Below are 16,694 nucleotides of genomic sequence, written 5' to 3'. Positions count from 1 at the left end.
TTTTAAATTGTCACCAGGTGCATTTGCATGAGGTATGTGGACATAATGTCTTGAAATGAAACACTTAAGTGTGTTGAAGATTTACTATATGTTTGGAATGCTTGTCTGATTAACCCTTCCCTAGTCCTTTTACTTGTAAGTGCGCTTTAACATAGAATTGTGTTTTTATAGTCTGTCTTGCACTATTAAATCACGATGACCTAATTATGACATATACATGAAAGGAAAGCATCTATGTTGGGACTCAATGCACACATGTTTTTAATTAAATAGAATACAAAGGTTGATAGTGTTATGCCAATAAGTTTAGTATAGGACATCAAGTAGTTACGGTATGTGACAGTCCATTCTAAAATGGGGCGCTACCTTTTTTCATGTAAAATATTTTTAAATCTTGTTACTGGCCAGTTCGGAGACTGAAAGAGTGAAGAACTTAACGTGAGGAGCTGTATGAAAGTAGTGTGAGGATAGCTTACATGCTGACTGGCATGAAGAGACAAGTTTGCATAGGTCCAAAGATAAAATAGAAGGGCTTCCATTTATGGCATTTCTGGTAATACTTTTGCTGTGGTTTAACCCCAGTCAGCAGCTAAGCACCGCGCAGCAGCTCACTTGCTTCCCCCCCCCCCCCCCCCGTGGGATGGGGGAGAGAATAGGGGGGAAAAAAAGTAAGACTCATGGGTTGAGAGAAGAACAGTTTAATAGAACAGAAGGGAAGGAACTAATAATGATAATAATAACAATAACAAAATGACAATAATAATAGAAGGATTGGAATATACAGAACAAGTGATACACAGTGCAATTGCTCACCACTCACCAACCGATGCCCAGTTAGTTCCCAAGCAGTGATCCCCCAGGCCAACTCCCCCCCATTTATACACTGGGCATGACGTCCCATGTTCTGGAATATCCCTTTGGCCAGTTTGGGTCAGCTGTCCTGGCTGTGTCCCCTCCCAACTTCTTGTGCCCCTCCAGCCTTCTTGCTGGCAGGGAATGAGAAGCTGAAAAATCCTTGACTTGGTATAAACACTACTTAGCAACAACTGAAAACATCAGTGTGTTATCAACGTTCTTCTCATACTGAACCCAAAACATAGCACTGTACCAGCTACTAGGAAGACAATTAACTCCCAGCCAAAACCAGGACAACTCTGTTGAAGGGGAGGGAATCCATATGAAAAAGTAGGCAGAAAGGTATTTGGTGGCATTTACTGGGCATATGGCTGTAATGAGATATTTTACACATACTTTGTATACTTAGGTCATTCTGTTCTGATTTCGGATTCACATCAGAATATCCTCCTTGTGAATAGACTTGATCTTAGTGGGCCTAGAGTAGTTAATTCCAAGTAGAATGAGCCCCTGTGTTTAGATTGCACATAAGAAAACGTACGTAATGATATATAACTTTGGCTAGGTGTACTCTGGCATTTTCATCTTGCTACATAATCCATACTTGATTGAGTTAGTGGTACATCTTTAAAAACCCAATTTCATTAGAAACATAGTGTATTAAGTTAATGCAACTTTCTACTGACAGTCTGCTTGACATCCCATTTACTTATCTTCATTAATACATACTGGCTAAAAGTATATTGTTCAATGTAGTATGTTTGACTTTCAAGCAAAAGCTGATATTGCTATTAAAACTCTTAAGCTGAACAGTAGTTTCATTTTCGTAGTCCAATTAAGTTGTTTTATGGCATTATTATTCTTCCTTATAGTTAACACAAGAAGAATGTAGGGGTACACTATACAAATATAGAACTGAAGAGCTGGATATTGATGTAAGTAATTTGTATTTCTTCTTCCTTGGAAATGTTGGTATTTGTCTCTTTATTTGGATAATAATTTCCCTCTTGACTTTAGGGTTTGAGACACACTTCATATAGGTGATTACCAATAGAAATTGCTTTGTGAAACTGAGGGGCATGAGACTCTTTTCATAATAAGTTTCTAACTTGCAGGAGGTATTATCTTTTAGGCTGTAATTTCACGTATTATATCTGTTCAAAGGTGAATTGCTTCCAGAAAGGAATTAATTACTTTAGAAGGGGAAAACTCTGTAGTTGTAGTTCAGTTATAAGCATGAGATGTAATTTCTCAGGAAATAAGACCGATACTGCAAAACTGAAATTTGGCATGGGTAGTTACCATTTATGAGTATCGGGTTGCTAGTTACTAAAGAAAAGGCGCTTGGTGTAAAATTGGTGGTGAAAAATACACTCATATAGTCATACTGTATGTGCATACATATGCATGTCTAGTCATTCTTGCACAATGCAACTAAGAGTAGACATAATGATTTAAGGGTTGTTCTATTAAGAATAAAAAAGAAAGCAGGCTTCCAGTGTTTTCTTAGAGTTAGAAAGTCGGAGCAGCACAAACTGAACAAAAAACGTTGTTCAAATAGAAAAGTAAACTGTTTCAAATTGGTTAGACTGTGCTGAACAGTTATTTGCTCAAACTGGAGCTGGAGTGGAACAGTTTTAGTCATAGCCAAGCCTTGGTAAGAGCTAAAACAGAGCAGAGCGTGGACAGTACTACTAACTATGAAAAACTACCACCAGAAATAAACCATGGGAAAGGCTGCAAAAGTAATACAATGTTCTTTTGGCAATAATACTGAGGAATATGTAAATTTAAAAGGTATTTAATACCTATTATTAAGTTGTAAAGATTTAGCTGTAGAATCGCAAATTATATGTTTTCAGCCATGCTGTTTCAAGTTATAATAACACTTATTTCATAGTATCTTAAGAGGGTTTCTTAAGGTTAATTTGAAAATGCAAGACTGATGCCTTCATAATTTTAGAATTCCTATTTTGTGGTAATAATATTTTATATAGATTCATGTAATGATTTGATCAAGTTCTGTTTAGATTACTGAAGATGTTAAAAATGAAATCCTAATTGCAATCATTTTGTGTTATATACTAGGCTAAGCTTAGCCGTTTATGTGAACAAGATAAAGTTGTACAAGCACTGGAGGAGAAGCTTCAACAGCTACACAAGGAGAAAGTAGGACAATTGTATTTATTACCTAAAGTGGATGTTATTCTACATGCTTATTATCAGAACATTGATAACTGAAATAAAATTAAAATCAGGCTAATGATGCAGAACATTAAAAATAATTCTTTTTATTATAATAGTACACGCTTGAGCAAGCTTTGCTATCAGCAAGTCAGGAGATAGAAATGAACGCAGATAATCCCGCAGCCATACAAAATGTAGTCTTACAGAGAGATGACCTGCAGAACGGACTACTTAGCACTTGTCGAGAAGTATCGCGAGCTACTGCAGTAAGTAATATGTTCTTGCCAGTAAAACTCAATGAAGTATTAAACGATTATCTTCATGTTCATATTCTTAATTGGGTTGTCTTTGGTTATTTTTCATTACGTTCCAACAAAACTCAGTTGTCTTTTACTTGCTTGTATTTTTGACAAAGGCAGCTGGAAAGTGATATTTTCACTATATTCATCGAGTAGTTTTTTTGTTTGGTTTTGGTTTTTGTTTGGTTTTTTTCCTGGCCAGGAATGAGTGCACACTGACTTTAACTGGTGTGATAATTTTAATCTACATAATATGAAAAATTGATTACAGAAGAAGTAAATAATGTAAATAAGCTATTTCATATGATGGCAAAATAGTAGCAAGTGCAAACTTTATCAGATATTCAATCAGACAGGCGATGTATTTTAAGCAATATTTTAAGGTGTAGGATAAAAAGAAGAAAAGATTATACTGTCATGGTCTCTTAATAGTGGGCCATTATATTTAAAAGATCTTTCAAGTTATGCACTTTCAAAAGCCTGAAAAAAAAAAAAAAAAAAAAAAAAAAGAAAGAAAGGGAATTGTTATTTACTGTCTTTTTCCACTTCATGATGGTTTCTACACTGAAATGACAAGGCAAAGAATCATTTTTCCCTATGTATGTATATATATCCGAAAAAGTATTTCAGTGTTAAATTTCAGTGGTTTGCTGTGCTGAAACCGATACAAAGCAGGCCATGAAATACAGGTTTTAGTCTGAACGTTAGACTATGTTGTAAAAGGAATTGGTTGGACAATGAAAAGGGAATTAAGGGGAAAGGAAATCCTCAAGATATACTTTCCCTCATTAAGTTTTTAATTTATGCTAAATTGAGTAAATTGCTTGATGTAGGCTTAAAAAGTGAGATGGTAGAGCTGACCTCAAAGAAGATTTTCTTTTTGTACCTTCTCCCTTCTGGTGTTTGTAGTTTCACATATGTAAAATAATGGTGTATTAGCAGGCTTGGAGCATTCACGGGTTTCCTCACAGGCAGTGTTGGATGACTTATGTTTGTCATGCATAATACATTGCATATACATGCACATGCTGTGCACTCACATATATGTATTCTATGTGATAAAAGAGACAAATTTGCATCCATTTTTGTGGGTTTTCTGCCTCCTTGGAAGGAGATCTTAAGACACACATGCCTGCTGACTATAAAGACATATACTGACATATTCTGAAGAATTTGCCCTTGCCTATATTTTTTGTTTGTGAAAAGACAAAATGCTGTTTGTTTGAATTCCATTCAGTATCATTAGAAAATCAAAAAGGTGTTTAAACATTGCATTCTCTAAAATACATATTTATTTATTTATTGCTGACATCTGTTTATGCATTACTTCCTTAAGTTTCATGCCACTGAATAAAGAAAAATAATTTATTTTTTTCTTTGTACTTGAATGTGCATCTCTAATTCTTTACTTCTGTTAGGAACTGGAAAGAGCTTGGAGAGAATATGATAAACTGGAGTATGATGTAACGGTTACAAGGAACCACATGCAGGAGCAACTTGATCGGCTTGGAGAAATTCAGGTGTGGCATAGCTCTTAAAGTACACTTAAATCACTTTCACTTTCTATGATTTTGTTTAAAAACTACACAAACGAAAATGGGGGACATGTGCTGCGTGAACTTCCAAGGTATAAAAAGAAATGAGAAGTCTGTAAGCTCTGAAGAGGTCTTCAGCTTTTCCTGGTTTTTTGAAGCTATAGCACTGGTTTTCCTGTGTCTAGAAGCCTTCTCTTTCTGTTTCAGTGATGGGGTCCAAAAGAGGGTAGTTTTCTCAGACTTTAATTGCTATGACAGTCATATTAAATCTTCGCACAAATTCTTCCATTTAACTTACTATTTAAAATGTAATGAAATCATTCTATCAAAATAAATTATAATAAAAAATATTCCAGGCATTGCTTCAGGTCTTGCATATGAAGAGTTCTTTCATGTATCTTTTTACCTCACTGTGCTGTGGAGGATTGAACAGGTAGTATAAGTTCTGAATTCCTCAGGAGATCTTTCTGAGACACACACACACACACACACACACACACACACAGATGGGCAGGCAGAGATGTGCATACGTTATCTGGAGTGGGCAGATAGGTGTGGTCCATGCTGGGAGGCATTAAAGGCTGTTTGCTCCAGGGATTGATTTTCTATGCAGCTATGAGAGGGAGATTACAAGGAAGCCCAAGAGCTGAGAAATTTGTGTTATGCAGTCCAAAGCATGCATGACCAAAGCATGCAAATAGGCCCACAGTTCATATGCTAGAATGCAAACACCATGTTCATTGGCACCTAATTTAGGGTTGGAACTGATGATTCCTTTTCTTTTGTTGTAAGACTCCTGTGCAAAGTTTGCTTGGATTTTCTTTGGAGACAGTAGATACAATTCTATTCCTAAGTGGAGTTTGAACTAGCAAATTGCTGTCAAATTAACTGACACGTTATGAAATTAGTTAATCTTAAACGTCTTATTTCTGATAATATTTGAATGTTGCACTTTTATGGGAAAGGAGAGTGTCTGTCATTACTGTGCTTTATTTTCCTTCATTGGGAAAGGATGCGCAGTGTAATCTAAAGAAAGAAAACGGTTTTCTGGGTTTTTTCCACTTGCAGTGTATTCTAATTTATTTCCTATATATGCTGTTTATTTACTGGCAGACTGAGTCAGCAGGGATACAGCGTGCTCAGATTCAGAAGGAACTGTGGAGAATTCAAGATGTCATGGAGGGTTTAAGTAAACATAAACAGCAAAGAAGCTCTTCAGAGGCAGGTAAACTGATTGCTTTTATCTCATAGGAAGTGTGTTTGGATCATACACATTTTTTGAAGGATAAGGTCCACAGTTGCTTTTGCATTTTTGAAAAAAAATGGTACAATTGCTGAGAAAAGAAGAAAGCAATCATCTATTTTAAGTTAATGCTTTCCATATTTGATAGCAACAGGTTATAGTTCATAATTTAAAAGCTGTTTATTGAAAACAGTTTTTCTCTTTCTTTCTACACCTTTCCCCCTCCCTCTAAACAGGTGTCATGGGATCAAGGACATTTTCAGCTATTAAATATAAAAATGAGGTATGGTTTTAGCATATTTACCATTTTATCATCACTGAATTTCTACTATACCTATGATAAAAATGAACATTATAATAAATTGTTTTAAGCATGTCTGAAGTATGTATGCAGTATGTTTCTGTGAAAATATTGCATTATGAATTAGTTTTAAAGACTGATGGCTGCGCTAGTAGTTCTAATGCGTTCATTTGTTCTGTGTCTTTGTATTCTCACTGGTATGTTTCTCTTTTCCATTTCTCACCTTTTCCTCTCCCTAGGCTCTTTAGAAATATAGACCCTGACTTATGGATTTGTTTTCTACCCACCATACTTTTCATGGGAAGAAATACATTGCTTTATATGTCTATTCACATATTGAGCCGGGTTCTCAGATGGCCAGAGCACCCACAAGAACAGCTGAAGCTGTGGGAGCTCCCAAATGTTCAATTACTCTGAAAATCTGGCTAGAAGTTACAGTTTTAAAGGGACATTGTCATGGTTATCTAAAGTGTATGCAATATACATCTGGCTTACAGAACTTTCTAAAAGTTTGATTTATGTAAAAATGATAAGAAGATACTGAATTTAATTTTTAGAAGGATGATTCAGAGAGTTCATACATGTCCAGCAGAAAGTGCAGGTGTTAGAATTGAAAATCTTGATAGGCTGAATAATGAAACTACTGAAGTATTTCAGTCTAGGTGGTAGTAATAAAATGCAAGCAAATGAACAAAAAAAACCCAAAGAAAAAGCTCTCTTGGCCTTTTTTTTTTTTTTGTGTGTGTGTGACATTGTCCCTTTAATTCCAGAGTCTATAGCTGGTGTAGCTATGGTAATATATTTTTCTTTTTAAGTTATAAATAATTAACAGGTGTGCACATCTAAATAAGGTGACTATTCTACAATCTTTAGGAAGAGGAAGTAGTCCCACCTCGTCCTCCACTCCCTCGGTCCTATGACTTTACAGAGCATCCTCCCATAATCCCCCCTCTGCCCAGTGATAGCAGCTCCTTGCTCTGTTATAGCAGGGGCCCAGTACATCTGCCAGAAGAAAAGAAGATTCACCAAGTGCAAGGATATCAGAGAAATGGATCTTACTGTGTAAGTGGCTTAAACTGCCACATTGTTCTTGAAGCATCCCCCTTCCTTTGCACAGTCACAATTTTTATTTTGTCATCTGGCTACTTTTGTGTTATGTTTCTGCTTTTGTTTACTTAGCTTTCTTTATAGCTCCATCATTTGCTCTTCATGTTTTCCTGTCATACATTCTGCGCTTATTTAAAATGTCTTAAGACTTAAATGATTGTCTCTGAGTAAATTTCAGAAAATTAGATTCTTCTACTCACAAGTTCTCACAAAACTCTAGGCTCAGAATCAGTTTTTGCTGAAACCTTATACAAATTTGTTTACTGAAGATCATTTAAACGAAAAAAAAAAAAACCCTCCGCATTTTTATGGCAATTTTTTTCTGTAATTTCTGAGTCTGCAAGTGTTGTTACTCAAATTAACTACAAAGAAATACTGCTGCAATAGTGCTTGAACAATGAAACATTGTCTTAAAGTGAGAACAGAGTCATCACAAAATAACTGGTTTGAGTCTTAAGACATAAATGCTTGTACAAAAATGCCTGTTTATTTACCTTATAACTTGCCGTCCTCAGGGTCCTGATTATAGGCTTTATAAGAGTGAACCAGAGTTAACTACAGTAGCAGAAGTGGATGAGTCTAACGGCGAAGAAAAAACAGAACAGATTTCAGAATCAGAATCTACTGCTAAAGGTTTGTCCCCAGGCGTGGTGTTTACAACCTTTCAGCCTTTTTCACAAGGAATACAAACCTTTAACTGTGTTATAGAAGCTATATCATCTTTTGCATTTTTGTAGCATGTCCATTTCTTAATATGATGAAACAGCTTTCACAATAAAATAATGATTTAATTATATGACGAGAAAGATTTCAGTCAATTACACTGCAGAAAAATCAAACATTACACTCACCAACAACCCTGAAATCCTTATTGACACCATGTCTAATCACATCACTCACATTCCCCACACACCATTCCCTTGAACAATTACCCATTTTATGTTCTTGCCCTTGAACAATTATTCAGTTTTTGAATCAAGCTCCCGATGTTATGTCACTGGAACGTCCAAAAAGGCAGCACCACAGAATTTTCAGGCTCTCATAAGGCAGGGAAACAATGTCTTTTTCTTTTTTTTAATCTTGTAATTGTTGAATTGCCTTCTGTCCTCTGATATAATAGGAATAATGATCATGACCTTGGAGTGTACAGACAATAAAGGTCTTTGCAATTGCTAAATGCTTTAGATTCTTCTCTTCATCTAGCTTCCATAAAGGCTACTAATTGCTTGGTAGAGTCTTTTACCAGGAAGTGCTTCTCAATTCTGTTTGTTAAAACACACAGAATAGTTTGTTAAAGGTGACTTCAGGAAAAGCAGCTTGAGCACCTCCCCAAAAACATATTAAGAGCTTTTAGAAAAAGTAACTAAACTTACCTTTTTTTTTTTTTTTTTTTACCATATTGGTTGATGTTTCCAGTGCCAGAAAGATCACTGCCTTCTGTTCTGCTACTTCGACTAAGCATGTACATAGCAGGCTGGTGCAACAGTACCAAAATTTGACCAGGAACTATGGCCACATAAGGATATTATTTTCATCAGAATGGTAGTGGAGGTTTTTAAAACTAAGGTTAGCATACAGTTTGGGTGTAAACAATGTGAATGGCCCTGTGATATATGATGCAATTAAGCTTGCACTTACCAGACAATTAGTCAATTCAGATTCACCATGGTATTTGCTGAGGATATAATGTTCACTTAAGACAGATATTAAATTTCTTTTAACTTGGTGGTTTAGCCTGAGATTTGCTGATCTTCAACTGCCTAAATTGAGGAAGCTGCCTTTCTGACAACATGCCTAGGTTTTACTGACCTGTGGTGTTCCAGATTATTTATAGTAATTTATGACAGGAGGGAAAGTAATTATCAAGACAATACAAGAAAGCCTACACTGACTACGTAAAGCAAACCAATACTTTTTGAGCACCCCAATCTGCTTTCTTTTTTCTTCTATAAAGACATAAGTAATTTTATTATGTCCATTTGTAGAAAAACAGTCCTCAGTAAGGGAAAGCAGTAATATAAATTCTTCTAATATAAATAATATTTAGAGGAGAGGGGGAGAATAGCTGCGAGAGGCTTTTTATCTCTTAAACAACAGTGAAGTGGGTTTATCATAGCTGTGTTTTATCATCCGGTCCATGCTTTTGGGCATGTGAATTTTCTAACCGATATTTCTTGTTCTGGGCACTCACTTATAATAACAATCCCCATGCAGTAGGAAAAGTAGAAACATTACTGGTTGTTTGGGGGTTTTATAGTGTGTATGCCATTACAAGTATATGCTGTTTCAGCATTTTTATGCCATTCTATCTTAACAGTTTATAAGCTGAAAAGGAAACAAACTCAAAGGCAGCTCATCTCTGCAATTCTTCTTTCTTGCTGTTTTAAGTAGTCAAATTACACAGTTTCCTACTAAAAATTAGTAAATTTCAGAGGAAATTTAAAAATGGTTTTCTAGTTCATTGTGGATGTTAGTGTACTAGACACTTCTCGTGTCAGCCATTTCCCTCTCTTTTCAAATGTCAACAATCAGAGAAATGTTTTCATGAGACAATGTAAGGTAACCCTTACAGCTGTCTGCAAGCAGAGGAGTATTTATGACCTGAATGGTACATAAAGGTAACACAAAAGGAAAACGGACTTCAGCTGTGTTTTATCCTTTCTATGTCTAAAGGAGACCCAAACTGTTGCTTTATAGTTTTTGTTTTGAATGATGGATTTGGCATTCAAATACTTTCAGGCTGTTTAGTCAGCCTATCAAACAATTTGGAGAAAGGGTTGAGCCTTCACCGAGTCAGTATTTCCTCTCAAATCTGTGCAAGCTCAGGAAAAACAAGGAGAAATAATTTGGCTATCGAAGAAGATATAATATCTGGGGTTTAGGTGAAATCAGCAAGAAAACAATATTTTTAATAGTTTGATCTCCTGTATGTATCAAGAAGCAAAAATGAAGAGTGTGTTATTTATTTGTATAATTTGTTAAATTTTAACTTACTTCAGTTTTCTATCAGCTTAATTATATTTCGGCAGGGCTTCTCGAAGTAGAAAAACTAGTGGCGCATATTGTTACGAGAGGCTGAATGTAGTGGATGTCAGGACACAGAATATCCTCAACTCCCGACCAGACGGAGCCTGGCTGCTCTGGTTCCCTATCCCTAAGTAGAGCGAGCTGCAAGGCTGAGGATATAGTCCCACTGTGCATAAGCACAGCCACAGCCGACCACAACAGATAACACAAGCAGGTTTGGGGCCGGTGCCATTACAGGCACAGCATAAACAAGACCAACACTCGCATGACAGTGGAACAACACAAATAGCATGATGCTATTCTCACTCACCAGCTAACCAGGCTCAAAGCCTGCTAACTGATCTCCTGCACATCTAGACATGAGCACATGTGTGCATACCCACAAATGAGTCCCTGCAAAAGCTGGCCAGACCTATGGTATCTTCATCTGTCAACTCTCAGTATCTCTGGCCTCTCCAGTATCTGAATCCTAGACCTAATGTCTCTTGGCCAGCTGGCTCCACACCTCGTGTTCTGCTTGCCATCTAGTCTTGTCTTCTGCCTGTGTACCTTAACAGATGTGGTAGTTAGGCATTAAGATCTTTGCTGTCTTTTGAAGAATAGTGTCCAAGGCTGACAATGTGTATTTTCTAGAAATCAATGAACTGGTTTGGCAATGTTTAGCGTAGAGCTTAGTATATTGCTTTACTGTTTTGCAGGCTCACATTTTCCTGTGGGAGTTGTACCACCCAGAACCAAGTCACCAACACCAGAGTCTTCAACAATAGCATCCTATGTCACTTTGAGGAAGAATAAGAAGATAGATCTAAGAACGGTACTTTAAAATAACCTTTGAGTATTGATGAATAGCGATGGGTTCACTTCTAAGTTTAATTTCTGTAGTTACTGCAAAAGTTGTGGTTATGTTTTTAATTTTCTTTACATAAAACTTGCTGTTATAAAAATGTGCTAGGTTAATGGGGACAGCTGTAGAAAGAATGACAAAATTGTAAAGGTGATGCATGTTAAACTGCATAGAGATTTCCCTAATCTCAAACTGGGCAAGAACGAAATGGTAATGATATATCTACTAAGCTACTCAAGTTCACGCCCGAGTTGAAAGGACAGGCAGCATCTTAGGCTAAAACTTTTGGAGGACTTGTATTTGGCTTCTGGGCAATTTAACAGCCCTTTTATAACAAATATCAGTTTTATTTATTTTATTACTAAAATTATTTGGGAAAAAACTAAAGCAGCCAGAAAATAAGGGTACAGCAAGTAACGTGGGCAATAAGCCTGGAATTTCAGATTAGAGAATCCTGTAGTCTCTGGGTTGAAGACAAAAGTTCACAGGTAGTTCAGGCAGAAAGGGGGAAAAGTTTTGTCATAGTTGTAGCGTGAAATTGTAGGAAGAACGGGAGAGGAGAGAGAAACTCACAGGATGTTGACTGGAGAAAGAACATCACTTTTCAGAAGTGAAATCAGTTACTGTGAATGTACTGAATGCAGCTGATTAGCCAGAAGTAATTTTTTTTTCTGTCTTACAAAGTACAGAACTATCTGAAAAACAGTGAATTTCAAGAACAGAGTAGGTAAAGTGATGGTTGTTATTTTGGGAATAATATAATGCTTTGAATTACAGATTTTTAAATGGCCATAGAATTCATTTAGGTTGGAAAAGACCTTTAAGATCATCGAGTCCAACCATTAACCTAGCACTGCCAAGTCCACCACTAAACCCTGTCCCTAAGCGCCACATCTACACGTCTTTTAAATACCTCCAGGGATGGTGACTCCACCACTTCCCTGGGCAGCCTGTTCCAATGCTTGACAGCCCTTTTGGTGAAGAAATATTTCCTAACATCCAATACAAACCGCCCCTGGAGCAACTTGAGGCCATTTCAGTTTGTTTCAGCCTGTACTTGCCATTAAATGATGCCCAGCTATAGTTTTTCTTGAAATAAAAGGGCAGAAATCACTATTAGATCAACTGGTATAAATGTCCTGGATCATTAAATTTCTATTATGTTTTTGTCTCAGCCAAGTAGCTTGTGTTTGCCTGTTGTATAATGTCTAGTAAATTGTTTCGACTTGATAGGATGGCTTTGAGAGAGCATCTACCCATTCTCTTAATGTTTGTCATTGATGGCAACAATGTCACTGTTCAAAAAATCAAATTATTCTTTTTATTTCAAATTTCATTGTTCATTTATTAATAATTGGTTCTTGTACTTTCTTCACATACATAGGAGATCTTTACTTGCCCGCTATTCTTCTGCTTCTTAGTAAATCATTAGGTGATCTTTTCTGGTAAACTAAACAGTTTAGAATCTTGCTTTTTAAATAAATATATATATATTATTTAATTTAAGGAAAGACCAAGAAGTGCAGTGGAACAGCTGTGTCTTGCAGAAAGCACACGGCCTCGAATGACTGTGGAGGAACAGATGGAAAGAATAAAGAGACACCAACAAGCTTGCCTGAGAGAGAAGAGAAAAGGACTCAATATTATTGGTGTTTCAGACCAGTCTCCTTCACAGAGTCTGTCATTTGTCAGAGAGAATCCATTCAAATTGGCACAGGTGGGTCCCACATTATTCAAAAACTTTAATGTGTCCAGTTAAAAGAGAAAAGTTACAAACCTGTTCTTTTTCCCAAAGATCACACTGGGTTGGGGAGGTGGGGTAGGGTTGTTTTTTGGTTTTGGTTTGTTTTTTTTTAACACTGATTTGGAAATGCCGCCTTCGATGTTTTGTATGCATTTTAAAATCTGATTTTCCAAAGCCAGATTAAATGCATTGCACTGTTAAGAAGTCACATATTTCCAAAGAAGTTTTAGTTGTGGTTTTTTTCCCTCTGAGCATGCTAAGCTGCCTTCAGAGCTATACAAAAGTTACTTTTCCTTCAACAGCATTGGATCCCCAGAAGACACTGAATTCAAGTTTTGCCTTTGCATTAGAGCATCTGTATTTGGATTGACATCATGAGTGCTAGATATGAAGGGGGCTTCTACAAATATTTTTGTGATAACACTGCCTTTCTCAAGAAGAGGACATGCAAAGCAAAGCTTAGCAGATGTTTCTTTCTGTAGTTTTTACAGAGGTGTTTGAGCTTTACCACTTTCCTATGGTACCCCTTCCCACCGCAAGGTGAGGAAACTGCAGTCACGTATGTGTCATACCTGCTTAGCCAGCACATTGGGAGCAGAGTGGGGGAAGCAGCCAGATCCTCTGTGCCAGCACTACTTGCTGTACAGACCTGAAAAGAATTTTGTTCATGTCGGCATGTTCTTCAGTCTTCTGTGTGAAATCAGTGCTACGTGGATGAGATAAGAAATCCATAGAATAAGTGAGAATGTGTCTGAATTGAATATTTAGCTACAAAATCACTTTTTCTATCACAACTTTAATTCTTCCAGAATGCTATTTGGCAAAAAGCCCCAAGATATGAGGTATTACACTGTAGTAATAGCTCTTACTTTTAAAAACATAGTTTGTATGCCTATTGATTTTTATACAGGAAAATGGTGCAGTGGCATTAACTGCTGGAAGTCTTTTCAACTGGGGTTTGGTTCTTTAAGAACTGGAGGAGAAAAAGGATTTTATAAACAGCCTCCTGTGTAATTTTTAAGTGATTACCAAAATACAGTTGCTTCGCGATTGTTATTGTTTCTGGACAAGTGTATTATATGGGTGTATATTTTAGTTAGGAAAGTAGAGAGATTGATTTGTGAACTGACTTGCATGGAATTTCCTCTTCACAGTGCATGTGCTAAATCATACAAATTCAATCACAGGATTTACTACTTTCATGGCTCCTATTTTTCTCAGCCCTAGTACTTAGTTTGATAAGACTTATATGAACTCACTTCAGTTTGTTTTGCTACTCTGCCAACATATTGTTTGCAGTTCACAGTGTTAAATCACATCTACCATCCTTCCTCAAAATTTTTAAATCAAATTATTCTCTCTGCAATGGATTTTTTTTTTTTTTTTTTTAAGGAATAAATAATATCCTCTTGCATAATCAGCTGCTATGTTGTCCTCTGTTAAATCAGTTAACAGCATAGACTTGGAAGATACCCAAGATAACTGGAGAAAGAGACGGTGCACTTGTGTGCAATTTTGTACTGAGAGCAGATTTTTACCATCCCCCCCCCCCCCCCCCCCTTAAACCAGGAAAAGCTATTTAAAAAAAAAAAAATAAAAATCAGTGCTTACGAATGCAAATAAGAATGCTACTAAGCCTGTGTGTGACTGAGCTAAATATGAATGAAATTTCAGAAGACAAAGGTGACTTATAGAAATGGTAGATATTGGAGGGGGTCACAGAAATTGTTAGACAGGCTGAACTGTTTTGAAAGGTACAAAAATAAGAAAATTCTAGATTCTTAACAATTTCCATTTTCCTTATTGCAATGTGGTATACTTAAGGTTTTTAAGTACTTTTTTTATCACAGTCAGAGGACAGCAGAAGAACTGAGACTGTGATAACTTTTGTAAGAATATGTCTGTATATCAATTTTGTTCCACAGAATCGAAAGAAGGATGATACTGTATCGAGTAACATGAAGGAATTAGAGAGCACCAGTAAAGAAAGTAATTTGAAACAAAATAATGGGAGTCCTGGAGAAGAAATAGTGCAACTAAAACATGATGGAGAACAAGAACATAATTCAAGTTTTACTAAAGAGGTACTAAACTGTCCCTTATTCAACTGTACATCAGCCTGTCTTGCAGTAGGAAAATATTTTGAGCCACAGACAGCAGAGTATGGGAAATTGAGCCAGTTCCTTTTGCTTGGAAGATTAAGATATCTTTTTGGACATAACAAATATTTTATACAGAAGCGCAAAATTTATCAGATCTGTCTAGAGCTGAGATACTGAATTTTCTTGTATGTGATCTTCCTAAATTTCATTTTACTTAACTTTATCTGTTACTATCTCGATTGATTGGAAAACTACAAAATTGTGGTCTTTATTTATTTGGAAACAAAACCAATACTAATGTATCTTTAAATAATAATCACTGATCTGTTCATTGCTTAGGATGTAGTGTAGTTCCCAGTGTAGTTTTAGACAGTCATTTACTACGCCTGATTTTTTTGCTTGGTTGGCTATAGTGCATCAAATAGTTACAGGATGCAGAATAAAACTGACACAACAATTTATATATGGAAGTAGGCGATAACTGTAGTTTGTGCTATATGGTCACTGGATTGATTTCTGTCTTGAAATAGTCTCAAACTCATTTGACAATGAGTTACCTTGGTGTTTCTGGTACTAAAGTGCCCTGAACACTCAGCAAAAACAGACTGACTGTGAAGAACAGATTACTGGAGTTGTTTCTATGTAATCATATCCTGCTTATAGTTTAATACTTTTTGAAATCTTGTATAGGGGGTTTTTTTCTTCTTTTCTATCCATACTCTTTAATCATCCTTTGCTTTTCCTTTTCTTCACTCATTTTTCCTTTTGTCTTCCTATTTTATATTTAACTTTTTTAAACATATGTCTTATGGAGAATGGTATAAAATCAAATAATTAACACCTGTTGTTATTCTTTAAAAACACTTTCTTTTGAGAGTCTGTTGCTCTGTTAAATATGCCTATCTTTTAAAGGAAAATTATGTAACGCACTTATATTGGTTATATCTAATGAAACCTTTAAGAGCAGTGTTCAGGCTTATCAGCAATATATTCCAGTAGCTGGAATCTCTGCTGGCATTGTGAAGAGAGGGATAGCATGAAAAAACAGGCAAGCTGCAATCCAAAGCGTTCAGATAAGTTCTGGAAGTTATTAAGCCAAGCCCTGCCCATTGGCTCTGGTATAAGTTTCAGGATAACTCTATTAACCTGAATGGTATTGATAAAAATTTCTTAAGTTATGTAATTCTGAGTTACTAAGTATACATGATGGCAAAATTTGTCTGTTAATAAAACTGTTTCCTGATACTGTATTTCTTATCTGCCACTTAGTATGTGTTACAGCTTATTGTTTCATGATTTCAATTTTTTTATAGCTGACAAAAACTGATGATATTTTATCAGATGCACATGTTGTATCTGACTCAAAAGAAGTGAGTAATGAAGAGAAAGCAGAAAAGGAAAAGAAAAATAAATTGGAAGAAACACATGATGGTGATATAAGGTAAAAATA

The 16,694-nt window shown here is 36.0% G+C and overlaps 1 protein-coding gene across 13 annotated transcripts in view; it reads left to right on the top strand.

Moving 5' to 3' along the window:
* PLEKHA5 (pleckstrin homology domain containing A5) overlaps positions 1 to 16,694 on the top strand; it is a 172,915-nt gene that overhangs the window by 150,047 nt on the left and 6,174 nt on the right. For 9 of the 13 annotated variants that reach the window (XM_049821690.1, XM_049821685.1, XM_049821684.1 and 6 more), the window contains 12 exons: positions 1,728 to 1,790; positions 2,944 to 3,024; positions 3,159 to 3,308; positions 4,760 to 4,861; positions 5,990 to 6,101; positions 6,356 to 6,402; positions 7,294 to 7,482; positions 8,043 to 8,160; positions 11,253 to 11,368; positions 12,906 to 13,115; positions 15,068 to 15,226; positions 16,558 to 16,685. In XM_049821690.1, coding sequence (XP_049677647.1) covers positions 1,728 to 1,790; positions 2,944 to 3,024; positions 3,159 to 3,308; positions 4,760 to 4,861; positions 5,990 to 6,101; positions 6,356 to 6,402; positions 7,294 to 7,482; positions 8,043 to 8,160; positions 11,253 to 11,368; positions 12,906 to 13,115; positions 15,068 to 15,226; positions 16,558 to 16,685 — 1,475 coding nt within the window. The remainder of the gene's footprint in view (positions 1 to 1,727; positions 1,791 to 2,943; positions 3,025 to 3,158; positions 3,309 to 4,759; positions 4,862 to 5,989; positions 6,102 to 6,355; positions 6,403 to 7,293; positions 7,483 to 8,042; positions 8,161 to 11,252; positions 11,369 to 12,905; positions 13,116 to 15,067; positions 15,227 to 16,557; positions 16,686 to 16,694) is intronic. The other 4 variants (XM_049821693.1, XM_049821692.1, XM_049821691.1 and 1 more) reach the window with 1 other exon arrangement.

This window comes from Accipiter gentilis, chromosome 18, assembly GCF_929443795.1.
Source record: "Accipiter gentilis chromosome 18, bAccGen1.1, whole genome shotgun sequence".
NCBI lineage: Eukaryota > Metazoa > Chordata > Aves > Accipitriformes > Accipitridae > Astur > Astur gentilis.
This window is presented reverse-complemented; position numbering and strand designations above follow the sequence as displayed.